The sequence below is a fragment of the Drosophila santomea genome, chromosome 3R (assembly GCF_016746245.2).
Source record: "Drosophila santomea strain STO CAGO 1482 chromosome 3R, Prin_Dsan_1.1, whole genome shotgun sequence".
NCBI lineage: Eukaryota > Metazoa > Arthropoda > Insecta > Diptera > Drosophilidae > Drosophila > Drosophila santomea.
Window position 1 is genome coordinate 7,457,676 of NC_053019.2, and position 26,411 is coordinate 7,484,086.

Consider the following 26,411-nt stretch of genomic DNA (forward strand, 5'->3'; position numbering starts at 1 on the left):
CCTAGATACCGACAACGCCCATCTCTAACCTCTGAATTCAGCGACCGCAGGGCGTTTAAAAACAGACCGAGAAGTCGTTAACTTATTGGTGCCTAGAGCCAAAGAATCTCAAACATGGGCCTTAAAGGTTGTGAAGTGCAATTGGACAACCCGTGGAACACATACTACGCTGGTCAGACGGTCAACGGCCAGGTGAAGTTCACGTTTGATTCGCCCAAGAAAGTTCGAGGTAAGTGCGATTCAAGTACAAATATGTGCAGTTGCTGTCATTCGTTACTAACTTCCTTATCCTGTCATAAAAAGCCGGTGCACCACCCACAAATGTGGGTTTGTCCTTCGGTTCCTAAACGACCTTGTTTCAGCATGCTGGCGGTTGTTAAACCCTCCAAAGACATGCACTTTCTCCTCTTTTCAGTAGGGTGATAACAACTATAAATAGCTTTAAGTATGAATACAAAAGAAAGTAAGTAAATATGTAGATCTGAGGAGTGCATGTAACCTATGGTGGCAAACATTCCACAATAATTACATTTTGATGTCATCAAACACGGGAGACAGATGCTGCCTGGTAGCGATGATGTCATCCGTAGAATATGCCGTAGAGTGCTTTTCATATTATTTATAGCTAAAATTAAAGCGCGACAGTGACGTTGTCGATTTCATTCAGTAAATACAGTCACTTGTTCCTCGTAGGCATTATCATTCGGTTTCTGGGAGAAGCCAACACCGAGTGGACAGAGGAGAAGAGCGTGACCACCAGCGAGGGCAAGACCGAGAACGAGGTGACTCAACTGAAGGGGCATGAGGAGTACTTCAAAATCCAGTACTATCTGCTGGGCGGCAAAAACAGTAAGTACAAAAAAGATTTGAGAATTTGGTTGATCCTTAAAAATTCGAAATAATGGCATTAATAGAAAAGTTTGTTAACGACTTTTTAGTTAATTTATTAATAAGAAGTGTATATTAAAACCTACGTAGCCCCAATACAAATCAAATTTTTAAAGGCATTAGAACCTGCGTGATTGACTTTATAGCTTTTATTGTTTCCCAGACCTTGACGCTCATACCAAGATCGATTCAGCTAGTAAACCTGATGAATAATATTTATATGACATACTTTTCAAGAAATATAGTATACCCTTTTGTATAAAAACGTTCTATGCTATTAGAAATTTATAAAATGTTCATTTTTGATTATAAAAATTGAATGGTTCTTATTAACCAACCAAAGTATGGTAGTAAAGCTTGATTATTATACAGACATCCAAAGAAAGGCGGACCCTTTTACTCTACTATTCAAATTAAATCTTGTAAGGTTTATGAAAATTAATAAGCCTTACGAGATTTAATAACCTTAATAGCCTTACAACATTTATAACCTTTCCTTTTGAAGCTTTATTTATAGTTTTATTTAGTATGTATTTAATATAATATATCCTTCCTCTAATTTTCAGGCTCTGAGACGGAATTGCCGCCTGGCACACACACTTATCCATTCACCTGTGCCCTGCCGCCTAATCTGCCCTCTTCTTTTGAGGGCGAATTCGGACACGTGCGCTTTACCATCAAGGTGACGCTTGATCGTCCTTGGAAATTCGATCAGGACATGAAGATGGCGTTCACTGTGATAGCACCCGTTGACCTGAATCTCAATCCTCGAGTCAAGGAACCAAGCAAGCTCGAGCTGGAAAAGTCCTTCTGCTGTTTTTGCTGTCGCTCAGGACCGTTGGCAGTAATTACGAGCATCCCGCAAACAGGATTCGTTTCGGGGCAGGTGTTGCCCATCACTTGCGAGGTGGACAACACCAGCAACGTAAATCTCACAGCAGTAAAATTTGAACTGCGAAAGTTGGTCACCTTCCACACGAACCAGCCCCGGAGCGAGAAGCGCGAGTCCAAGGTGATCATAGCCACGTTAAGTGTTGGCCCAGTTAATGGCGGCGAGTCTCGCACGTTTACGCAGCAAATGGAAATTCCGGCGCTGCCACCGACTAACCTTCTCAACTGCGGCATTATCGCTTTGGACTATGACTTGCATGTAGAATGCGATGTCAGCGGTCCGCACCGCAATCTCACCGGCAAGGTGCCAATCACCTTAGGCACTATTCCATTGGCTGGCGTACGGCCACCTCCTCAATTGACGGATGGTCCGTCGGCGGTTCAGTCCGAGGATCCATCCTTGGCGCCCACACAGCCAGTGAGTCCAGCCAGCCCTCCTGGCGGCGATGGCGTGGGTGGTGCTCTAGGCTGGAATGTGGCTGACAGCACTGGTGGCGGTGCTCTGTATCCTAATATACGTAAGTATGAATTTTAGATATGTCTCTGTTGCGTACTTTTACTACATTTACTACAATTCATTAGCTTTTTAGCAAGATATACACAGAATAGCTATTTAATTACTCATATCTAATTTTGCAGCTCCACCGCAGTTTGTGGAGACACAGTACCGGGCACCAACGATCGCCGGCAGGGACGACTCCGAGCATACGCAGATAATCGGGGACGGAGCCTTCGCACCACGCTATCCGACCTTCCAGTTTAATAATGCCACAGCACCGCCATCGAATCTCTAAACTGGTCCCACAATGATATTTATTCTTTTTTTCTTGCTGTCTCTGGGGGTATCCTCCCTTTTGCAATTTTTATCGGCTTGCATTTATTGATTAAAAGACTTCCGTCCAAATAGGAAGCATAAACAGCTGCAGTCAAAAAAAAAAAAACCTATACACCTTTTTTTGAAATATAAAGCACTAGATTGTTACGTAAGTTCTGTTACTTATAACAGTACTTATGACTGCATATGTGTTGAATTTAATAATCGTATAAATACGCACAATTGTCAATTCCGATTTTTAATGCTCAAATTTAATTTGTTTTTTTTTAATTTTATAAGCCAGCAATAGTGCCTAAAACTGATGTACGACTGTTATCGTAATAAAACACAAAAGAATGAAGAATTGATGGGCCTAGCCAAACCTGCGAGCCAAATGCGTTGAGTTTATAGGAACTTGTTTTATATGGAGCATTGGAAGATCAATGAACTTCGAGGGGTGTTATTGTTCCATGTTTACTTCTTTTTCTTGCAGTATTCATCCAGTTCCTTGGCCTTTCTTGCTTTCCTCTCACACTTGCACTGTTCCTTAAGAGCTATTTTTTTGCATTTGGCCTTAAGGACCTTGATTTTCTTTTTCCTTTGTCTAAGCTTCTTTTCGGCTATTTTTTTGCATATCTGGAACAGTCCGTCGGGATTGGGCTTGGCTTTGGGTTTGGGTTTGGGTTTGGGTGGTGAGGGTGGTGGAGGTGTAGGGGATGGATTAGCAGCTTTTGGTGGTTGGGGAGGAGGCGGGGGTGGCGTTTTGGCGATCTCCTTTTTGCTATTCTCTTTTACATCCGATACTTGTGCAGATTTGCTCGCTTCCTTTTTAACTTGGACTGCTTCTTTGAACTTGTATTTAGCGCATACATCTTCTTTTGGTTTTTTCTGTTTATTGATTTTCTGGCACATTGCTTTTTTGGCCTTATCTGCGCTTTCGGCTCTTTTTCTGGCCAGCTCAGCCTCTTGCAAGGCTTTAAGTCTGTCAGCCTCCTCCTTGGCGGCCTTTTCGCATTCCGCCTTATCCTTGTCGGCCTGATCCTTTTTCGCCTGTTGGCGGCACTTTTGAATTGCGGCTATTTTCTTACACTGCTCCTTCATTTTCTTGGCCCTGGCTTTCGCGGCTAGGGCCTTTAGTTTTTTCTGCTTGGCCTTCGCCTTCTTTCTCGCCTCCTTGGCCAGCAGGGTGCACTGTCTCTTGATTTCGCACAGATCTTCTTCAGGCCCTTTCCTGGCTTCCTCTTCGGCCATTCTCCTGGCCTCCTCTTCTGCGCGTTTTCTTTCTTCTTCGGCTCTTCTCCGGGCTTCTGCAGCTAACCGGGCGCACTCTTCCTTTTCTTTTTCTTCTCGACAGGCTTGTTTGATGGCTTCTATTTTTGCCAACTTTTCGCAGTTCATTTGATCGGCCAATTTCTGGATTTCCTTGTTCAGCTTTTCCAACTCTTCCTCCTCGTCGGGGCATTTTTTCTCTACCTCACATTCCTCATCCTCATCTCCTCTTTCTTTTTTGACACACTTCATGCATTGCTCTATTTTGTTCTTTTTCTGACATTTTTTCGCCTTTGCCATTTTCTTGCACTTATTCATTGCAACCTTTTCCCTGCACTTGTTTAACTTTTTCTCGGACCGAAACTCCTTGCACCGCTTTTTCAGCCTTTCCATGTCATCTTCTCCATCATCCCCTTTCTTTCCACCACCCTTTCCACACTTTCCACGTTTTTTCTTACCCCTACTCGACCCTGTCCCGCACTTTTCCTCCCCACACCCATCGGCGGAACTGGCTGTTTCGCAGAAAATTTCTCGCTTAAAGGACGTCATCTCACGACCCAAAAACTCTTTTCTCAGGATTCTCTGGTTCAGGTGTTTCTCCAGATCTTTCAGGAACGCACTTCGCAGCGGCTGATCGGGTCGATGACTTAGGATATCGTAAGTACCTAAAGGCAACATTTTTGAAGATCAAATTTTATTTGCACCAGAGTGACTAAAATTAGAAAACCTACCCTTCTGGCAAGTCAGCACGCTGTGCAGCTCTTTCGGCGTTCTCCTATAGTCCTGATTTGACTTCTGAACAACATTCAGATCCTCCCTGCATTTTACCACGTGATACATTCGGAGACACGTGCTACAACTGCAGACACGGAAACAGGCATCAGGGTAGTAGCTCAACGCCAACGAGGCTCTTTTCAACATGTTTTTTTTAAGGTATTGGTTCCAAAATTTTACAGATAATTTAAAAAACAAATCGGGTTGAAATGCAAAAATTAGTATGATTTTGACCCGATCTGCGCCATGATATTCCTAAAACTGGAAAATAAATGGGCATGCAATGACGTAATTATCACAGTGTATGAGAGAGGAAAATATGATAAATATTTTAAACATATAACTGGGGTATATTCAAAGAATATAATATATAATGTACTATTCTGTGTCTGGAGCACTAGTCAGTCTAGTCATGTGCATTTTTCCAAAGGTTGTGATCAATATTCGACTTGAAGGCTGAACAGTAACAATGTCAGTATCAAAGTAAGAGTAAAAAGAGAGTAAAATTAGTGTAGTTTGATATTCTAAGAAAAGTTGAGATTTTGACATTACGTCTGTGTCTGGAGCACTAGTCAGTCTAGTCATGTGCATTTTTCCAAAGGTTGTGATCAATATTCGACTTGAAGGCTGAACAGTAACAATGTCAGTATCAAAGTAAGAGTAAAAAGAGAGTAAAATTAGTGTAGTTTGATATTCTAAGAAAAGTTGAGATTTTGACATTACGTCAGATAGTGACGATCTAGTTTTTCAATTGCTGAAGGCTAGTATTAGGTATAATTTAATATTATACATGATTGTATCGTTATTCCGTGCGAATAAGAATTCTCTAACACTTAAAGAGCTGAAAAGCCAGATTGGCAATGTTTTTATTTACAAATATCGTACTTCAATTTTAATTAAAAAGGTTTAAAATTGATCATTTTGGTTATGAGTCCGCGCCAGTTTCAATCGGTCATTTAATTTTTAATTCACTTGTCCTTTTTTCCCTTTTTGGCCTTTTTCCTGCATTTCTCTTTCTCGGCCATTTTTCTGCATTTGTCCTTTTCGGCTTGCATTTTGCACATCTTTATCATTTTCTTGAACTTTTTCTTCTCGGCCAGTTTTTTGCATTGTTCCCTCTTGGCTACTTCCATGCACTTTTTCTTCCAGTCCACAGTCTTCTTCTTGCACGGATCCTCTTTTTTGCAAGGATCTTTTTTCTTGCAGGGGTCAACTTTCTTGCGTTTTTTTGGGCAACAGCATTTCACGCAAGGATCTTCTTCCTCTTCTTCCTCTTCTTCTTCGCAAGTCTCTTTTTTCTTGCACTTCCCTTTTTCCAGCAACTCCTTGCACTGCTTTTTCAGCTTATCCTTTTCACATTTTTCTTTTGCTGCTAGTTCCCGACACCTTTTCTTTATTTTTTCCTTGTCGCTCTTCTCTTTTTGGGCTAGTTCCTTGCAAAGCTTCTTAGCATCGCCATCATTACCTTTCATTGTGATCTCTTTGACTAGCTTCTGGCAACCTTTTGCCATCTTTTGGAGATCGTCACCCTTTTTTTCCTTTAACGACCGGTTTAAATTATTCCTCTGGTCTTTCTGCTCCTCCAGATCGTCCAGGAATCTTCGGTGCATGGGGTTGGTGAGTGCATTGTATTCGTTCTTGATGATTTGAATCACTCCGATAGAGCCGTCTTCAATTTTCTTAGGCTTTTGACTGGGCTGGCTTAACGGCTTGTAAATTACTAAACCAAACAAGTATCAGTTACATTTATTGAGGTCTTAGTATGAGCTTTTACCTTTATTTCCTAAGTGTTCAAGGACATTCAGGTGGTAGAACCTTTTAACAGATGTCTGAAGGCACCTATGAACTAACACAGGTCTTTTCAGCATTATAACGGCAAATTTTGAATTTTTCTTGTGCAAATGTCACAACGAATTGTTAACGAAAAGCTCATCCAAAGGAATGGCTAAAATGTATAATTTGTTAAATTTTCCCAAACGTCATGACGTTATCGTCAAAGACAACTCGTGAAGGTGATGGAAATTAACAAATGTGATTTTGGATTACATATTTAAGTCGCAAATAATCTGAGCTTTTACCTACCTTATTGTAAAAGCAATGTATATATATCATATAATATATCATGTCCGTCCGCCTATTTTTCTCTTTGTCTGTCCGTATAAACGTCTCGGCAACTACTTGTACATACACTGACGAGCCAATTTTATGTACGATAATAATCTTAGTCTTGTTTTGTTGCTACTATATTTGACTATCGCTTGTGAAAATATGAAGCGATTTGAACACTTGGAACAAGTATGCCGAAGCAAAATGTAAAAAAAAGCTAATTGTTACAGTTATGCACTGGAGTTATATATTAAACGACAATTTTATTTGCGATTATTTTAATAATGAGTCCACAGCCCATTTGATTTTTTATCTTCATTATGCGATTTGACATATTTTGGGTATAGCGTAGCACCATTTCAGAAGGAACAGCGTACCAGACGTCCTTTGTTCTTCCCCACAGCTCCAATATTCCTCTTGGAGGAACTGCACATTTTGCCAGTGAGGATTTTACATGGCTCCGAAATGTTGTTGTAAAATGTTTAAATACTGTTAAATATAGTAGCAACAAAACAAGACTAAAATTATTATCGTACATAAAATAGGAGAGAAGATACCGTCCGTTGAAGTTAGAATATGCAACTCGTTTTACAGTTTTGCTCGTCAGTGTATGTATGTATGTACATATATGTACATAAGAAGTATCAAGCATGAAGGTTCTAGTGACGCCTGCGCTGACCACGTTTGATTAAGAAGATTGCTATGCCCTCAAAAATAGAGCAAATGAAAAATTCTAATTTTCGGTAAATAAGTAAAGCAGTAGGTACAGTGATAGATTAATTTAAAATGGGTATTTTATTGAATATTCCGCGTAAGCTTTAGTTTATTACTTTTTCTTGCATTTGTCTTTTTTGGCCAGCTTCTTGCATTTTTCCTTCTGAGCCATTTTCTTACACTTTTTCTGCAACTTTTTCGCCTTTTCTTTCTTGGCCAGTTTTTTGCACTTTTCCTTGTCGGCCAATTTCTTGCACTTCTTTTTTAAATCGCCGTCCTTTTTCTTGCAGGGGTCTTTCTTTTTGCAGGGGTCTTTCTTTTTGCAGGGATCTTTCTTTTTGCAGGGATCTTTCTTTTTGCAGGGATCTTTCTTTTTGCAAGGGTCTTTCTTTTTGCAAGGGTCTTTCTTTTTGCAAGGGTCTTTCTTTTTGCAAGGATCTTTTTTCTTGCATTTTTCTTTTTGAGCCAGGTCCTTGCATTTCTTTTTCAGTTCTTTCTTTTTGCACTTTTCTTTTTGAGCCAGTTTCTTGCAGGCTTTTTTAATGTCGCCACCTTTTGCAGCCATGGTGATTTCTAACGCCATCCTCCGGCAATCATTTTTCATTTTTTCAAGTTCATTCTGATTCTCTTTCTTGATTTTAAGAGCCTGATGCTGCTCTAGGTCTTGCAAGAACTTTCGTTGCATTGGGTTAACGAATGCAAAACTAATGTGCTCCTGAATGTGAGTAGAGCCGTCGACAAGTCTTTTTTGCCACTGATTTGGAACTTCATCGGGACTAGTAACGTCTGCGGCAGCGAAGTAGTATTAATAACATTGAAGACAGGAATAAGATTTTACTACATACCTTCCTTCAACTTTGCAAGGACATTGATGTGGTGCGGCCGTATAATAGTGGGCCGTAAGCACCGACTTAAAATGAAGGCGGTTCTCTTAAACATTTCAAGAAAAAGTTGGAAATTTTGTACCAAAAATTTTACAACGAATTTTGAAAAACCCCAACTGGAGAATATTTGTTGATTCGTCTGTGGAATCAGGGCCTAAACTGAATCCAAGATGTACCTCATTTCTAAAATTATACAAGTTTCACTGACATTATTATCTCAGATAACAAATTTAAAAAATTTCTATAAGTCTATAAGAAATTGAATGTCACCCATCTAAGAGTTTAGAGCCAAAAGAACTTAGTTAATTACCGACAATCCTTAATGACACAGATATACCGTTTACTTAAATCGAAGTGTAATGCAATATACATATACTTTATTAAACCATATGGTAAATTTTTTAATTTACCCGTTACTAGAATATTTAAAGGTTATACCTGTCCGTCCATCGGTCAGACGTTCGTATGACAGTTGAGAACTCGGGATTCTAAGACGCTCACGTTTGATTCCAAAACGTCCAAAACGATCATGCTATATGCCAAAAATTTGAAATGGTTTCCTCTTTGTTTTAGTTTTAGAGTAGATGTTACGTATACCCTGTTTTAAAGATCATAAGACGTTCAAGATTCTTACATAACAGCCAGAACCTAAAGCAGGGGGAGGGGTATTCCTATCTAGTTGAGTCAGACTAAATGCAACAAAGAAAATGCAGTTCGACAATAAAAGAGTGGCAATAATTAATATGTGAGTAGACATGAAGAAGCTCTAGTCCAGTATAAAAGACTTCAGCCCACTTTACGACAGCACAGGGATAGGGAGGGGATAGTCTCGTGAAAATAGATTTTTCATGTCCAAGACAAATGGAAGATTTTTAGTTCAGATAGGACATCTTTGCTCCGATCCTGAATGAAATTTTGGGACTTAAGAATCCTAGACTAGAATAACACACCTCGTCATAGAAGTAGTTCCAATATGGGCAACAAGGAGTCCGAAGCCGCCACCACCACCATGGAAGTAATAAACCACAAGGACTAGATCTTAGGCAGCTAATAGTGCTATTGATTCTTGCGTTGCTGAATCTAATAAGGACTTACACGCGATCAGCGTCGTTGGTGGATTGGAAAGGATCGTATCCAACATTTCACATTGACAATAAGTCTCTGACGTCTAAGCCGAACTAAAAGACGGAGTCCGCTAAACTTACAAGGGCAGTGCAGCAAATTAAACTACAAACAAGAGAGAAGGAGAGTCTTCAACACTGACAGTTTTTGGCGGTTTGTGGGCGTTAGAGTGGACGTGGGAAAAAGTTTTTTTGCAAATTGATAGAAATTTACAAGACTAATAAAAAAATGAAAAAATATCAAAACATTTTTCAAAAGTTTGGCGTGGCAGCTTTGGGCGGTTTGTGGGCGTTACAGTGGGCGTGGCAAAAAACCAGAGCCTTTGGATTATCACTGGGTTGGATAATGGACTTCGAAATTGAAGTTCGCTTAGCAGGGCTATCGCAATTTATAGCGTTCTCAGTACTGAACTAACTGATGGAGACATGTTTGCGTTTATACAGGCCCATGATTAGAGAGAGATTTTTTTATTATACCCGTCGTGAAGTAATATGGTGTACTAGATTCGTTGAAAACTATGTAACAGACAGAAGGAAGCGTTTCCGACCATATAAAGTATATATTTTCTTGATAACTATCAATAGCCGCCTCAAACTGGCTATGTCCGTCTGTCCGTATGAACGCCTCGATCTCAGGAACTATAAAAACTAGAATGTTAAGATAAAGCATGAAGCTCCGATCGTTTTACGATCAAGGTACAGCTTAGCTTGTGGGGCAGTGACGACCGATGACTGACAAACGGTAGGAATCCAAATATTACAGCTCTTCTAATATTTATTCTCGTTCTGTTGGAGAGTTGAGAGGCTTACCAAGATCCCACGACCCGAATACGAGGAGCTTACGCTGGCAACCTGGTGCCTGAACATCGATGTCTCTCCCTCGGCCCAACAAGGGCCCTGTATACCGACGTAATTTGCGTAATTAAGTCCCCAGTTGCGCTCTGCACAAAAAAATGATTACATCTCATTTATTTACTTAAAATCTTTGGTTATCGAGGATTTTGAATATATTTTTTTTATACACATAAGCATAAATATATGTCGGAACTAAGCAAAAGTTTCTTGTAAGTACATTTAGAGACAAGATTAATTAATTTGTGACCTGGATCTATTAAAAAAGAAAACAAGAGAGAACGCTATAGTCGAGTTCCCCGACTATCTGATACCCGTTACTCAGCTAGTGGAAGGGAGGAGAGTCTTAAACACAGTTTTTGGCGGTTTGTAGGCGTTATAGTGGGCGTGGCCAAAAGTATTTTGGCAAATCGAAAATCGAAAATGGAAAAATATCAAAACATTTTTCAAAAGTGTGGGCGTGGCAGTTTTGGGCGGTTTGTGGGCGTTAGAGTGGGCGTGGCAACATGAATCGACAAACTTGCGCTGCGTCTATGTCTCTGGAGTCTGTATGCTTAATCTCAACTTTCTCGCTTTTGTAGTTCCTGAGATCACAGCGTTCATACGGACGGACAGACGGACGGACAGACGGACATGGTCATATCGACTCGGCTATTGGTCCTGATCAAGAATATATATACTTTATATGGTCGGAAACGCTTCCTTCTGCCTGTTACATACTTTTCAACGAATCTAGTATACCCTTTTACTCTACGAGTAACGGGTATAAAAAACCTTTTTTATAGCTCTATAATTAAAATTTTATTGTGGATGAAAATAGTTCGAAAGCCAAATCGTAAGCTCCCTAGAAATACACTTTTTTGGGCTCCAGAATGTCATCAGTTCGATCCTTTTTTGGGCATATTCGTCTAGGCATTATTTAATCCAGCCTAGTATCCAATTTCAATCATATTAACATCTCTGGTCTCGTGTTGTCGGGTAGATGAGCAGCTTATTTAGTTTTGTTCGAGGCGTTTGCCGCATCTGAAATTATAGAGAACTGTGTCCCCATTGGTTTAAGCATACAGTCTTGACCTACAAACAACCTAGATTGCCTCCCAGAGTTTTATTTATATTTCTAAATGTGTTCATTGTGCGGTTGTGTAGTCGCCAGACTTTCAAAGTTGAACCGACGCTGATTTGCGACACCTTATCAGACCCCGGGGTGGTATAAAATTTTAATTGACTCTGAATACTTCCCTCGTTCTCGTGTGAAATGAAGCTAATCTATATACTACGGTCCGTCACCTCGATATGACATTCAAAAAGGTCTCTGATAATAGTATATTATATTTCCGTTCAATTTGCCCCCAAAATTTAGCCAAAGAGTGGGTTAATTGAAATCTATCACTAAAAAAGGTACTTTTTTTTTACCGATTTTTGAACTTGTCATCTTTATCGAAAAATGATTCCTGCGACAATTAAAAATGGTCGATAATATTCCGAGTTACATTAAAGCTAAAATATCATTATTTAGGTGAGAAAAAACAACATTCAAGAGCCCATTAGCTAGTATGAAGGTACAGTCTGACGTAAAGCTGACGTAAAAAGGGCGATAGACTGTTAGAACAGCATCGCCTGCCGCAGTCATCGTCGTCGTTGTCCTTTTCAAGCTCTTTCAGCCGTTTCATCTTCTTGGCACACTCCCTGGAACCACCAAGGATCTTGATCTTCCTGGTCTGCTGCTTTTCCCGGAGTAGCTCACGCGGTGACTTTTTGGGTGACGAGCACTCCGGCGAGCCTCCCTTTATCTCAGTGTCATCATTGTTGGCGAACAGATCTAACTCCCTATTGACGAGCACCCTATCCCGATTCTGAGGCCCTGGGGCAATACCATAAGGCAAAGTATTCATTGAAAATGTGCTCATGTGACGTTGACCAGTAAAGGAAGACATTCGCCGTTTGCCTTCGTCGTTCTTTCCTCTGCCCAAGATCTTGTCAAACAAGTGTTGAATGAGGCTCTTTTCCACTTGTGGTTTCAGTGGTACTGCAGTCTGGAGTACTGGCTGCTCACCCGTAGCTTTGTCCCGGAGCTTCAGGGCTAGCTCCCCATCATCCAACTGGGGCTTTTCTTTCTTTGGCTGATTTACTTCGACCGGAGGCTTTTGGTCAGCCTTGGTTGTGGTCTCATCCATTGAGGTAGGTGCCTTGACTGTGGTCTCCTCCTTTTTAGGCTTCACCTCTGGAGCCTCTAGGCTAGGAGTGGATTCTTCAGCATCTTCCTTAAGTTCAGTTTTGCCTGTTTCTAAAGGGGATGGCGAGGAAATTTCTGGAGACACTGGATCATAAAGATCGCCAGGTGTTAGCTCCGATGTAGTTGTAACTTTGCTACTACTGCTCCTTGACTCTCCTTTCTCAAGTCTTCGCGATTTTTGTGTAGCATCGTCTTTAATCACACCCTTCTCGGCGGACTTCATGAACGACGAAACCTTCTGTGCTAGATCAAAGCTTTTCAGTTCTACATGCTTTTCGGCATTCTTTTCACTCGTTGCATACTCCACATTCTTGTCCAGCTTGACACTTTTGTCTTCTCGGATAGTCGAGTCTAAGTTACTGAGTTTTACAAAGTAGTCTTCGTTGGGCTTGTCTTTTTTTCCCTGATCTTTTTCCTCTTCCTCTTCTCGGATGGTTGAGTCCAAGTCGCCAAGTTTGGTAAAGTGATCTTCAGATTTATTACCAGAGTCAGTGGTATTAAGGCGGCCTTTTTTATTAATTCCGATTGGTTCTCCTTTTTTATCCGATGTCAATGAGAGCATTGCTAGAACTTCCGTTTGACTGCTTTTAGTTGCTGCAGACAGTTCTGGCAGTGACCACCAAGATCCTGGATTATTATTAAATTTTTCAAGTGTCTCAAATAGTTCATTGACTTTGCCTTCCTCGTTTTTGTTTGGCTCACCATCGTAGTCGTCCTTAAACAAGGCCACTATTTCCTCTGTGGACTGGTTCCTCTTCGTTTCGTTATGACCAATTCTAACTATTTTATCGTTGTCAACGGCTATAAACGCATTTTGTTTTACGGAATCGACTGCCGGAGACTGTAAACTTTTATTTGATAGTGGCTGATTAAAAATAAATTCTGTGTGCTTAGTTGCTTCAGTTTTGGAATCTAACATGGTGTCCTTATTCGACCGTAGTTCAGACGACGGGATAGGCTTAAACTTTTGTCTAAACTCAGTTGGTGCTTCGTGCTTGGCCACAATTTTTAATGGCAATTCCAGTTGAGAGACAATCTTAGAGGTATTTGTTGAAGTAGAGTTCTGACCATCCGAATGGGAAATATTATTTGACAATGTCTTATCTTTGGGAACCCAACAATTTTCTTTTTTTACCAACGTTTCAATGAAATAAGGCTTTTCAATTTTATACTTTATAGGGGTCGGACTTTTCGCTGTGCTTTTGGTTTCGGAGGCACATGCTGCCTTTTTACTAACCGATTTAAAATGTTCCACCCATTTATGGATCCTATCCCGATCTTCTTGGTTCTCGTTGTGTGTGTCCACATTGTAGAATCTCTTTTCATGAGCTTTATCTAGCATTTTACTAAACTCCATACTTCTGTCGACGAGTGTCTTCGAATTGACTTTAATTCCCGATATCTTACCTTCCCGAGGCATGTTAAAGCTGGAACTCTTACTTTCTTGCGAAGATTTTGCCTCTCTGGTTTTTAGAGTAGAGCTTTCTTCTAAGTCTTTAATATTTTTAGTAGTAGTCTTTTGTAATGTGCTGGATATAACTTTAAGATTTAAGTTTTCATGTGGATTAGTCTTGGAAGATGAATTTGGTTTGGAATTGTCCGGATTTGGATTCAAAGATGTCGTATTGCTAATTTGAGGCTTAGAACTGTCATTGGCTGTGATTAAATTTTTTGATTCATGAGTGTTTAGAGAGGTTTTTTGAGGCGTATCGGTAATCGACTTGGATAATCCTGGCAAACTTATTTCTGCTTTAGATTCTTTTGAGGTCGAGTCGGTAGATCTACGCTCCGCTTTAATTAGAGAGAAGTCTTTCTGAATAGGGTTATCAATAAAATCAGACACAGAAGCTGCCAGCGTCTTTAGCTCGGATTCGATTGAAAATAAGTTATCTAGTTTGGGCTCATCTTTCGACTTGGTAGACTGAATTGAAATTGACTGACCAACATCTGTAGGGAAGAGTTTTTTTTAACTCGAAAATTTCATCCCAACTTTGCTCACCTTTCTTTTCTGTAGTCCTAACCGAAGACTCAAACTCAACCACCTTCCCTACCATTTTATCATTGGATCCCAAAAGATTATTTGAAGAGCCCGAGGAACCTCTGTTGTCTGACCTGCAGACAATAGTTTGTGGGTTTGGGGGCTTGACTTCTGTAGGCGCAGGCTGGGAGCGGTTTGGCTGATCTTGGAGGGGCAGGATCTCCGGCCTGACCTCGTACGGCAACTCCGGTCTTTGCTCTCCAGGAACTTTCGGAGGATCGGGGGGCGCTGCTGCCATCTCCAACCCAACTGTACTCTTATCTGGCTTTTTGGCTTGGCTCACTTCCTGATTCAACCGACCTGGGCCCTTCTTCTCAGCCGATTCCCCGGACTTCGATGAACTGGTGTATCGACGTCGTCGGTGGTGCAGTGGCTTAATAGACGAATAAGCCACAAGAGGGCGGCAGGAGGACCGCAGGATACCCAAGCAGTGGGTGGTTCGGCGACATGCCTCGATACTGCCAAAAAGGATGCCGGCCATCTGGCTGCTAAAAGAAGGGGGTCGACTGATACACTACTGGAAGCTCAACAAATTTGGGTTTTCGAATAGATTGTGTGTCGAAACTTGAAACTTTAGATTTGGAAAGGTGCCGATTGATAGTCGAGGAGTAGTGTACTGTGTTCTATATACTATATTTTTATCGGCTTATACAAGTGATTAGAATTTGCGAGGATTGTTGGTGTCTCTGGGCTGCACGTGGATCATGACCTTGATGGCGCCACCCAGTCCCTTTCGCGACGTTTCAAACGCCTTTGCCGTATCCTTGATGTCGAAGTGGTGGGTCACCAGCCGCTTAACATTCACCTTTCCGGAGGCGACAAAGGCCAGGGCGGCGGCATAGCTAAAAGAACTCTTGGGTAATCAATTGATATCTTTTAGGAAGCTCAAACTTACTCATTGCAGTAGCGGAACACGCCGCGGATGTCCACTTCCCGGGCCAGGGCATTGATAAGAGGCAACTTGACCTCAGCTGCTCCCATGCCCACCACCACCACAATACCACCAGATCGAGTTGCCTGAAAAGAATCGCCGCTATAGCTTTTTATTTCAACTAGGGCCTTTTTGATTACTTACGAAGATGGCCAGGCGGGCACTGCTCTCTGCTCCACAGCAGTCAATGGACTTGTCCGGCTGACCGCCCATTGTTTTTTGGACGAGCACCGCCGTCTCCTCGGCGGTCTGTTCCCGCTTCAGGAGGAGCGTGTGAGTTGCACCTAGTTCTTTAGCTACGTCGAGGCGTTGCTGCACTAGATCCGTAATCAGGATCTCCGACGCACCCATGGCCTGAGCAGCCTGTAGGGTAAAATGAATAAAACCAATTTGAGTTACTAAAAAATCTTTTTTTTTTAAAAAGGTTTTAAAGGTACGTGCATTAGAAAAATGTAAACACTTGGCTTTTACCTAAACAATATTAAGCACACCTAAAAAAATATAAATAGAATGTGATTTTGGTAATTAGCTTGGAATATCACGATCTCGACCTTGACAGTCTTTTTAAAATGAGTCTTTATTCTCAACAAATAATAGGTATATTACGAACGCAATTTACCCTATATTGTGAGATAACTAATCTTGACAACATTTTGGGTTTTTTTTTGAGGAGAGAACTTTGAAAAATATACTTTGTTAACCTTTTAATTAAAGCCACTATCCAAAGTGTTTTTGTATGGACCTAGCATCCTTTTTTTAGCTTACATTTTTGTTACCCTTTATGGATAAGAAAATGATTTCTTTTATAATTAACATACCATCAGAGTGACCAGGCCGATGGGTCCAGCTCCCAGGATGAGAACTTTGGAGCCCAGGGTGACCTCCGCCCGCTTGCAAGCATGCACGCCCACGGACAGAGGCTCGAGCAAGGCGCCCTCCTCCATGGTGACGTGGTCGGGCAGCTTGAAGCAGAAGTCCGCCGCGTGCTTGTAGTAGCGGGTGAGGTTGCCGTCGTAGGGGGGCGTGGCACAGAAGACCATTCCGGGGCACAGGTTGTACTTGCCCAGCTTGCACTGGTCGCATGTACGGCAGGGTACTCCCGGCTCGATGGCCACGCGGTCGCCGACCTTCAGTGTGGTCACCTTCTTGCCCAGCTTAGCCACCACTCCGGCGGACTCGTGGCCAATAATCATGGGCTTAGTGAGCACAAAGTCGCCAATTCGTCCGTGTGCAAGGTAGTGTACATCAGAGCCGCAAATGCCGACACTATCCATGGCTAGGAGAACCTCTAAGAGAGAGAAAACAAAACCAAAACTATGAAATACGAAATAGGAAACTACTATAATTGACTAAATATAGTTAATGGTTGATAATGCTAGGATCAGTCACTTTGCAACTATCAGACTGACAAAAATTCATATCAGTTATAGATCATGTACATTTAACCTTGGGAAGGTTGGTTAGAGGCAGTAGGTTATCAACGTGATAAGAAGTAATATAAAAAAGGGGTTGAACTACACAGTGTACGAGTGAAAGATTATATACGTATATATGTATATAGGGCAAGTACCATATAATGTAAAAAACCAATAAGTATATAATTTTTAACTGCTTTCAGAACTTTGTGTTGATACTTATAAAAATTTTTTTATTGATTACTTACCGTTATCGGCAATCTCTGGGATAGGAACTTGCTCCTGTTAACCAAATAGACATGGTCAGTAAATATTAGATGCAAGATATTTTTGTCCTTACCAATCGGAGGTCCTCAATGCCGTGCAGCACTGCTGTCAGATTATCCTTGGCCATTTCTATGTGTTAATTAAATTATTTGAGAGCTCGAAAACCACACGCTCGGAAAGCCGATTCGCAACTGATTCAAATATTTTAAACCTTACACTAGGGGACTTCTGAATTCGTGGTTATCAGTTGGTGTGACGTAGGAGACACGGACAGCGATAGGAATTTAATAGGCACCACGCCCACTCGCATTTGTGGTCAAATGTTATCATCCTTATCACTACTTGAGTACAGCTGTTTTGATAAGCTCGTTTACATTTATAAGGTGTGTTTGAGTTGCATATTGTTTGGCTTTCCCACATAGTTAAAACATTTAATACAAATGGCAACCTTAAGCTGGAGTAAGCTGTTGCACATGAAAATACCATGAAATTATCAAGCTTAGTATAATAAAGTTTTGTTTATTCAGGCAACAAGTGTAAGGCTGCCTATAAGCTTAAAATTATATATAAGATAAATATAGGCCACAGTTTTCATGTCCCTGCACCTTCCTAATGGAATAAATAGCAGATCCACATCTTAAGTCCTTATAAGTCATGTATGCTTTAAGTACAAAAAGGGAATATCCTCAATGTGTCATTGCGGACATTTAACAGAACATCAAAATTGGTTGCGCCATAAATAAGAAGACCCTAGCTTTGGGCCCACCACTAGTACACAACCACCTCCAAGCAAGGTGGAGCAGCCCCACCTCTCCTGGAACTGGACCATTTGTAATTTTTTGCTGGGGCAATAACAACGGCAAACAAATTTTAATCCACTTCTGTTTTATGGCAAATTAATGGAGCGACATGCTGGCCCATGTTCGCAATGGAACTTCACTCCATGCACTCCAGCCTAGCAGGTGGCCCCAGCATCCGGCCACGCCCCCATTCATTCTCCCCCCTTCTTCTTCGTTCTTATCAACCTTTGACCTACACATGCCGAATAAACATGGTTTATGGCGCACACTAATCGAGGCTTTCTACAATTCTTGCTTACAAAGAAAACATTTAGCATTTTAAGGTTTAGTTTTAGAAGGGCATTTTTTTAGGCTTGCAAGATTGTAATAATCAAACAAAGTAGATCCTAACAATTTAAAAATTAAAAAAAAAGGATGCATATATATTACATATTTCCGTTTTTTTGTGAAAGTTTCAAATATGATCGTTTCCATACCATAATTTATAACAGATTTAACCGATTCGAAGTTTTAAAATACCCCATTAAAGCGTATTCAAGGTCTTCAGACCGAGAGCACTGCTGTTCTTTTTGCTTTAGTTGCTGCTGCTGCTGTCACTGATGTCGATTCTGTGCCGGCAGTATGTTGTATGTTGGGTGTTGCTTTCCTTTGGCTTCGCTATGTGTTGCCAGGACGGGCTAACATATTGGACATTTATTATTTTTCGTGAGTGTTTTTGCTCGTCGAGTAAATTATGGCGGTCCAATGCGGGTGGATGTGGACCAAATCTGTAGCTTCTATCAGAGATGGGTAGTACTTCTTTCTATGTGTTCAGGTACGATATAACATTTATACATTATTATTAGTATCAAAAATTCATAATTTTGTATATCTGGCTTTTGTAGTTTTTGAGTAAGAATACAACGTCAATTGGTTTTTAAGCAGAATAGTTCTTTACATAAACAAAGTTCATAAACTATAGAACCCGTGCATGAATAACTATTTACCTTTATCAAATGCACTTTCCATAATATTTGCGCTCTATTTACTTCTTACTTTAGAATATATCGGAATATACGGAATCGGATTCAAATAACATGTGTGAGAAGGGTGGGGATCAGTGGGTAGGAAGGCGGTAGTGGCAGTGTTGCAGGAGTGTTAAATTAATAATTGCATAAATTTTACATGTGCTGTGGCATGAGTTATGCACGAAATGGCATAAATCGCGAATAATGTGCACACTGGCCGTGCAAATATTTATGGGCGGGACTGTAAATCATCAAACCATAAACGCACTTGCAACGCCAACACCAAGCGGCCACTATATGCACCGATCCTCTCGACCTTTTGTTCTCTTTCCATTTGGGGTCCAGCACTGGAAAAAATATACCATTTCATGTATTTTTGAAACTAGAAATTAGAATGCGGATTTAATGTATAATTATACCCGTTGCTCGTAGAGTAAAAGGGTATACTAGATTCGTTGAAAAGTATATAACTGGCAGAAGGAAGCGTTTCCGACCATATAAAGTATCTATATTCTTGATCAGGATCAATAGCCGAGTCGATTTGGCCATGTCCATCTAAAACTGAGTCTAGCTGAGTAACGGGTATCAGATAGTCGGGGAACTCGACTATAGCGTTCTCTCTTGTTCTATTAACCGGTTTGCGTTATAACTAATTTAAATGTACATATACATGTTTTTATTTTTTATGTTCAAAGGAAAATTTAGTTCTTAAAAAGCGAGGAACTTAGGAAGTCGAGTCACTCCACTGTTTTTATCCACTGGGCTGGCGCAACTTCATTTCCGTTTAATATTTTCGAAAACTGCAATGACAAATGCGCCAATTTTATGAAGTTGCATAATTTTTAAAATATGATCTTAAATAGTGTTAACTGCTATGCCATTTTCGTTTTATTCGTTTTAAAAACATAAACTTTAAATGTATTTCGAATTTGGCTAAATGTTTTTATATTAAATGGTTTAACCGGCAAAAGTTATAACATACATATGTACATATGTATTAATAATAGTCAATATATTGGGTTATGGTTATTATTAAATTATAATTTAAAATTCATACAGACGTGTGCTCTTTTGTAGACAGGAATGTGATCTTTGGGCTTAATTTCGTCGGTAGCCCAAAAATAGGCTACGTTGTCGCGATTCTGCAGCACATTCCTACAACTAGAGATAAGTAAATATTCCAAAGATGTTGTCTTCGGAATATTCCCCGTTACTGTCTTTGTCAATGAAGAACTTCCGGCAGCTTTCGGCCATTAGTCTTAATACACGCATGGAGATGAACCGAAATTTGCCCAATAAAAGTTCGATGCCATAAATTAAGAGCGCATCCTGCGCCATGTCCATGGCCCCGGGCCAAGGATGCGAAGGATACGAAGGATGCGAAGGATGCCAGGCGCCAACTGCCGCACGGGGGCATTGGAAGTTGGAGTTGGAAGCTGGCGAAGGGTAAAGGTGTTGACCAATGGAGGAAAAGATATGCGATCAGTAAATACGTTTCCGTTTCGTCTGCTAATACACTTCCGCCAGGACTCAGCTTTAATTCTTAAACACCCGGCAGCTGGTGATGAATGAAACAGCGGAGCTACCAAAACAACAGGAGATACAAAGTCATTACTCTCAGCTGGTGTGCTGTAAACTCGCAACACTTTGATGTTTCAAAAATTATTTCATTTTCCATATCCTCCACTCCAGCTGCAGCGGAAAAAGGAGCAGGACATTCGACGGGAAGGAAGGGGACAGCACGCGGGCTTTAGATTTATGGCCGGGAGCCAGACAAAGTGTCTGCGGTTCGGTCAGAGCCTTCAAGGCGAATCCTTCGGCCTTTGTGTATCGTCCATCCCATCTCGGTGGCAAACTGCGCTTTTCCCCACTGCTTGCCGGTCGGGAAAAAGAAAAACTGCACACACAAAGTTAAGGAATGGTGTAAACTTGGCCGGGTCACATGTGAGTCAAAGTAACCGAGACAGGGAGAAGATTGGTAAGTCAAGTTATACGCAGCCGATGCTGCTGCATCTCTCAGGACGAAAGTGCAGCAATCGCAAAAAAGTGCAACCGGATGTAGGAAGTGCTCCATTCATCCATCTGCAAACACGCTGCAAATGCAACGAAATGAAATATTCCTTTAATATTACAATTTTAAGGCGAAATCAGGATTATGCTTACACTCGTTGTACACTCTTAATAGAAAGATCTATGGAAGGGATATGCCAGGGACTTTAAAACGTTTTGTAAGGCAATGGAATTCCATTGAAGAACGCATTTTATGTATAAATGGGTCAAACTGTAATATATAAAGATTAGTTCACAGACAAATAATAATGATATTCTTTTCTCCGTGTACTCTGTTAGTTATTTGGCTGATTTTCATTGTACTGCACCCAAGTTTTTCACTGCTGCTGAGTTTTCCACTGGAGTTTCCGGCGCGAGGAAGATGGATGCCTCGCCAACGACAACACGATGACGCCAATAGTTTTTCCTTTCTCAGCCCAGTCTCAGCTGAGTTTAGCTTTTCCGAGTGCAGTTTGGCTTGTGGTCTCCAAGTTTTCTTGATTTAGGAGCAGCGAAGGGTTTCTTGTGCGTAACTATTTGGGTTTTGCTGAAGTTCTCTCAAGTATTCAAATAATTTGTGAATTTGTCAGAAGCGGAACACCAAAAGGAAGTATATTTCACGAAGAAAGCTGATAACTTGTACTGTAAGAAAGATAATTATTGTATGTAAACAAAAAAAAACGTATGCTATTCAGCTAATTAAAAAAAATAAATGATACAATTATTTTTGGCGAATATTTTGCAATACATTTTACATTCATACATACAAACCGGATTAAAAAGTAGCATACTTCTTGACGGCTGTTGTCCTAAGCATCAACGCAACTCACTGCATAATGGACTACTAATAAGAATACTCTTTAAAGCAATCAGCCAGTTCCAGTCTTTAGTTCATTTGCAGCCATAAACGCATGGTGACTGTAGCTCGTTAATTCACACATCGCAGATATAAATTATATAATGGGTCCCAAGGAGGGGGCGCCCACTAAATTAAAAATGATATAGAGAAGGCAATTTGCACAGTCATCGCGGCAATTGTCAGAGGAGCCGACAGACGGAGAACTTGCCTAATTAATTTCCATTACAACGTGCCATGGGTTGCAGATTTTCAAGGGCGGCCAAATATACGTATATTGTAAAATATTCGGGTTCCTGGTGCCGCGATTAAATTAAGTCACGCGAAACTAAATCATTTTGTCGCGTCACAATTCACACTCTCTGAAGTCAGTGGGAGATGTGTCCATGTATTAAATATATCCTGGTAAGCTTCTTGCAATTTGTCTGCGTTTTTTGAAGGGTTGCAAGAGGCATTTGCAGCACTACTCGGCACTCAGTGAAATTGGCTCATTTGCATTCGAAATTTAAATTAATGCAAAACCGCTGAAAATGCCAAATTCAAAAAAGCTGTTGGGTAAACTTCTGGCCGGACCAACTTCCTCAGCTTGATGTTGCTGTTGCGTTAGGCAGATGAGGGGAGGCGGCTGATGAGGGGAAGTGGTTGTGTGTGGAGGCGGTGAGCCCAGGCTGATCATAAATATTCGCTGGGGCTCGTTAGAGCTGCGAGCGAATGAACGCGACTTCCTTACTAACTACGCACGAAATCAAGTGGGGAAAATTTCTCAGGGAGCAGCTGCCGCGGAAAATGTGTGCGGCCACCCCTCACACCCCACACCCCACACCCCACACCCCACTTTCCCTCTATCTAGCAGCCACTTTGCCGCAGTTCCTTATATTCCGTATTCCCAGGAGCCAGCAGCAACAACATTAGGAGGAACATCTTACTCGCCTTTTTAAAATGTCCAATAAAAATTGCCGACACATTTCGCCCATATTTCTTCGGAATCCCATATAAATCACGCGCTGTAATCCCTCATGCTATCGCCGCGTCGTCTTCGCTTCCTCCACGCCTTCTCCTCAAGGCCCCTTGTCGAGAGCCAAGATGCAGGGTGGAAAATTGGATGCGGAGGAGCTGTGGGAGTGCCAGCCTTCTGACTTTGGCAGTTTGGCAATAAGAAAGTTTTTCTTTTCCCTCCTTGTGGTGTGGTTACTTCGGCGGTGGTGCCGTTCCTCGGTGGTCCAAACAGAATCCCAAAAAACCCCCCAAATGCCACCCCACTTGGACCGCCCAGCTCCACCCACAATTTGGCCATGCGTGCGTGTGTTGGCCAACAAACGCGCACTCTCCGGCCTCATTATTGGGCGCTGGCGATTATTTGAAATTGCAAAAGTTTCATTCATGGCCGGGGCGCATACGTAAATGGAAAATATATGTTCTCAGGCCAGATAAATCAATAGGTGCACCAAAACATGCCCGGAATTCTCGATTCAAATGAACAGCTTAGTTTCCAATCCAGCCAAAAAATGTGGCTGCTGCTGGGCTAAGCATTTAAGACTCTCTTTTTTTTTTAACGGAAGTTTAAAATGTTTTACCTCTATCAAAAAGTACGAATGGACACAGTGTCGGTTTAGAAATTGGCTGTTTGAGCTTTGGTTGCATATCGAAAGAAATTGGCAGAGATATATCTAAGAACAAACAGTATTACACCCATTTCCAAAGTTCTAAGCGAGACCAATTTGGACGGTTTGTGGGCGTAGAAACATTTTAGAACCATCTTTCACCAGTCGATCTAGCCATGTCCGTAGGCATGAAATTCAAAATGTCTATAGTGATAGAAAATAGAATTAATTAATAAATATAATTAATAAATATAAGCAGCTCTTGTGTAATATACAACAGCGGTCTTTTTACGTTTTTTATATATATTTTTAAAATTGAATAAAAACAAAATGTGACGGGGTATAAAAGAATTAATCATTTCATTTTTAAGATATATAACACTGTAACAAAATAAGTGTTATACAATTTTGTGCAATGGAGATTTCAGGCAGGTGAATTTTAATTAAATTAAAAAGATATTAGAGTTGCTCCTTCGCGTTAATTGCTTGTAAGTAGGAAGGCCGGGGCAATGCATCATTTTAATGGGAGTGGGGAAAGTGTTGCAGCATCAGACTTAATGTGCCACTCGCATGAGGCTCGCTTACCCAGAAACGTTCTAGAAACACGCGAAAATAATGTGCGCATATTGTCCAAATTTGTTCTCTATAAATTTTATAAACAAAAACACCCAAAAATATAAGGGAAATGGATAAGGCAGCAGAGTGCAAAGTGGGGGAAAGTGCAAATTGTGTTGCGAAGGTGAAGCCAGAGCAGAAGGCTCAGGTCGGGGTCACCACTTGGCTCGGATGGATTCCGGGTTTGCCTCGATGGTTTATTTGCGAGCGGATTCATTTGAGTGGGTGGTTGTGGAGGTGTTTGTTGGGTGGTTGGGTCGGTGCACCCACCACCGCGGTGGTGGGAAGTGGAGGCTGCCGAAAGGCAAAAGAACTATGTTTGGCGAGAGAGATAAAGCAATAAATTCTGTCAGAAATTTAATTTGATAATAAATCTTTGCTTCTAGCGCTACGGAATTTATTTCATTCGCACACACTCACACGTTGTATATAGAAATTCGTGCACATAATAAAACAAAAAGCAACAACAACATGTCTGCCGAAAAGGGAAAGAAAGGAGCCGGATCGAAAAAACGTGCGTGCATGCCAAGGATGAATGAGGATACCCGAACATGACACTTATGGATGTTCCACCGCACACACTCGAGACCTTCTCTCCGCCAGAATACGCACCTTTCCGTATCCTTGTGTGGGTGCTTCTGGGAGTGGGCACCACATAATGGTTTCTAATCCGGCACTTTCCCTTTTTCCCAATTGTCGTTTGGTTCTTATCACTTTTCGAATGGCCCGGAGCGTGGATAGCTTTAAAGTGAAAATAAAAAGGATTATATTTATACCCGTTACTCGTAGAGTAAAAGGGTATACTAGATTCGTTGAAAAGTATGTAACAGGCAGAAGGAAGCGTTTCCGACCATATAAAGTATATATATTCTTGATCAGGATCAATAGCCGAGTCGATTTGGCCATGTCCGTCTGTCCGTCCGTCTGTCCGTCTGTCCGTCTGTCCGTCTGTCCGTCTGTCCGTCTGTCTGTCCGTATGAACGTCGAGATCTCAGGAACTACAAAAGCTAGAAAGTTGAGATTAAGCATACAGACTCCAGGGACATAGACGCAGCGCAAGTTTGTCGAATCATGCTGCCACGCCCACTCTAACGCCCACAAACCGCCCAAAACTGCCACGCCCACACTTTTGAAAAATGTTTTGATATTTTTTCATTTTTGTATTGGTGTTGTAAATTTCTATCGATTTGTCAAAAAAAATTTTGCCACGCCTACTCTAACGCCCACAAACCGCCCAAAGCTGCCACGCCCACACTTTTGAAAAATGTTTTGATATTTTTTCATTTTTGTATTAGTCTTCTAAATTTCTATCGATTTGCCAAAAAACTTTCTGCCACGCCCACTATAACGCCCACAAACTGCCCAAAGCTGCTACGCCCACACTTTTGAAAAATGTTTTGATATTTTTTCATTTTTGTATTATTCTTGTAAATTTCTACCGATTTGCCAAAAAACTTTCTGCCACGCCCACTATAACGCCTACAAACCGCCAAAAACTGTGTTTAAGACTCTCCTTCTCCCTTCCACTAGCTGAGTAACGGGTATCAGATAGTCGGGGAACTCGACTATAGCGTTCTCTCTTGTTTTATATACAATTTTGGCATATCTCTATTTTAATTTCCTGGACAGAGTGGATAGGTAATATGGCAGAACGCTAAAATGATAGAATTTTGTATACAATATGGCAACTTGAAATTCTCAACTTGCAACTCTTCACATTCTTAAGTCTGTTTTGCCCCACAATCTCTAAAGATCTGAAATTTTCACTGAAATTACACTGACAAACTCTAGAAAAGGTATATTCATATGTACATAAGGTCCGCATTTTCAGATATGCTCCGATAATATTGAGAAGGGGAATTAGTTTCGTAACCTTCATTACCGTTAATATGAGATACTCCTCGGAAATTTTCCGTAACCAGTGTCGTCCTGCATGCATAATTATTATTTCCATTGTGTAAATTATAACCATGACAGATCCATTATTCCATTGTCACAGAAAGGTGCAAGGCGCAACTGTTGAGGCACCGCCTTAGTTCAAGGATAACAAAATAGAACAACATCGAATAATTGGCAGGTTGAAATATGGTCGAAATCTCTGACCTTGGACCGGCCATTTACCAATGCTAATAACCATTGCCCAAGCTGTTATCATTGTTTTTCGGAGACACTGCGCGTTATTGGGTCACCTTTCCTTTCACTTTTCCCCGGCTACGCATAGGTAGGCACACGATTAATATGGCCATTAAAAGGGGAGAAGGACGAGAAGGTTTTCGTTTTGGTGCC

At 41.1% G+C, this 26,411-nt stretch overlaps 6 protein-coding genes across 6 annotated transcripts; 1 reads left to right on the forward strand and 5 right to left on the reverse strand.

The window, feature by feature from the left end:
* The first annotated feature begins 3 nt into the window (after positions 1-3).
* Positions 4-2,957, forward strand: LOC120452619 (arrestin domain-containing protein 17). The gene is made up of 4 exons (XM_039636924.2): positions 4-229; positions 694-849; positions 1,455-2,297; positions 2,419-2,957. The coding sequence occupies exons 1-4, from the start codon at positions 115-117 to the stop codon at positions 2,571-2,573; spliced, it is 1,269 nt and encodes a 422-aa protein (XP_039492858.1). The 5' UTR covers positions 4-114; the 3' UTR covers positions 2,574-2,957.
* On the reverse strand, positions 2,837-4,895 carry LOC120452618 (axoneme-associated protein mst101(2)). Its single transcript, XM_039636923.2, has 2 exons — positions 4,594-4,895; positions 2,837-4,527 (listed from the first exon to the last, which is right to left on the reverse strand). The coding sequence occupies exons 1-2, from the start codon at positions 4,781-4,783 to the stop codon at positions 3,068-3,070; spliced, it is 1,650 nt and encodes a 549-aa protein (XP_039492857.1). The 5' UTR covers positions 4,784-4,895; the 3' UTR covers positions 2,837-3,067.
* A 574-nt stretch (positions 4,896-5,469) lies between these two features.
* On the reverse strand, positions 5,470-6,627 carry LOC120453756 (sperm-specific protein Don juan). Its single transcript, XM_039638589.1, has 2 exons — positions 6,411-6,627; positions 5,470-6,356 (listed from the first exon to the last, which is right to left on the reverse strand). The coding sequence occupies exons 1-2, from the start codon at positions 6,502-6,504 to the stop codon at positions 5,605-5,607; spliced, it is 846 nt and encodes a 281-aa protein (XP_039494523.1). The 5' UTR covers positions 6,505-6,627; the 3' UTR covers positions 5,470-5,604.
* An 891-nt stretch (positions 6,628-7,518) lies between these two features.
* LOC120453757 (sperm-specific protein Don juan) lies at positions 7,519-8,516 on the reverse strand. Its single transcript, XM_039638590.2, has 2 exons — positions 8,302-8,516; positions 7,519-8,242 (listed from the first exon to the last, which is right to left on the reverse strand). Exons 1-2 carry the CDS (start codon positions 8,393-8,395, stop codon positions 7,569-7,571), a joined length of 768 nt encoding a protein of 255 aa, XP_039494524.1. The 5' UTR covers positions 8,396-8,516; the 3' UTR covers positions 7,519-7,568.
* A 3,276-nt stretch (positions 8,517-11,792) lies between these two features.
* Positions 11,793-15,192, reverse strand: LOC120452402. Its single transcript, XM_039636619.2, has 2 exons — positions 14,546-15,192; positions 11,793-14,493 (listed from the first exon to the last, which is right to left on the reverse strand). Exons 1-2 carry the CDS (start codon positions 15,063-15,065, stop codon positions 11,858-11,860), a joined length of 3,156 nt encoding a protein of 1,051 aa, XP_039492553.1. The 5' UTR covers positions 15,066-15,192; the 3' UTR covers positions 11,793-11,857.
* Positions 15,193-15,198: 6 nt separating this feature from the next.
* LOC120452403 (sorbitol dehydrogenase) lies at positions 15,199-17,403 on the reverse strand. The gene is made up of 6 exons (XM_039636620.2): positions 17,271-17,403; positions 17,179-17,212; positions 16,334-16,803; positions 15,660-15,878; positions 15,480-15,601; positions 15,199-15,426 (listed from the first exon to the last, which is right to left on the reverse strand). Exons 1-6 carry the CDS (start codon positions 17,322-17,324, stop codon positions 15,243-15,245), a joined length of 1,083 nt encoding a protein of 360 aa, XP_039492554.1. The 5' UTR covers positions 17,325-17,403; the 3' UTR covers positions 15,199-15,242.
* Between the last annotated feature and the right edge of the window lie 9,008 nt (positions 17,404-26,411).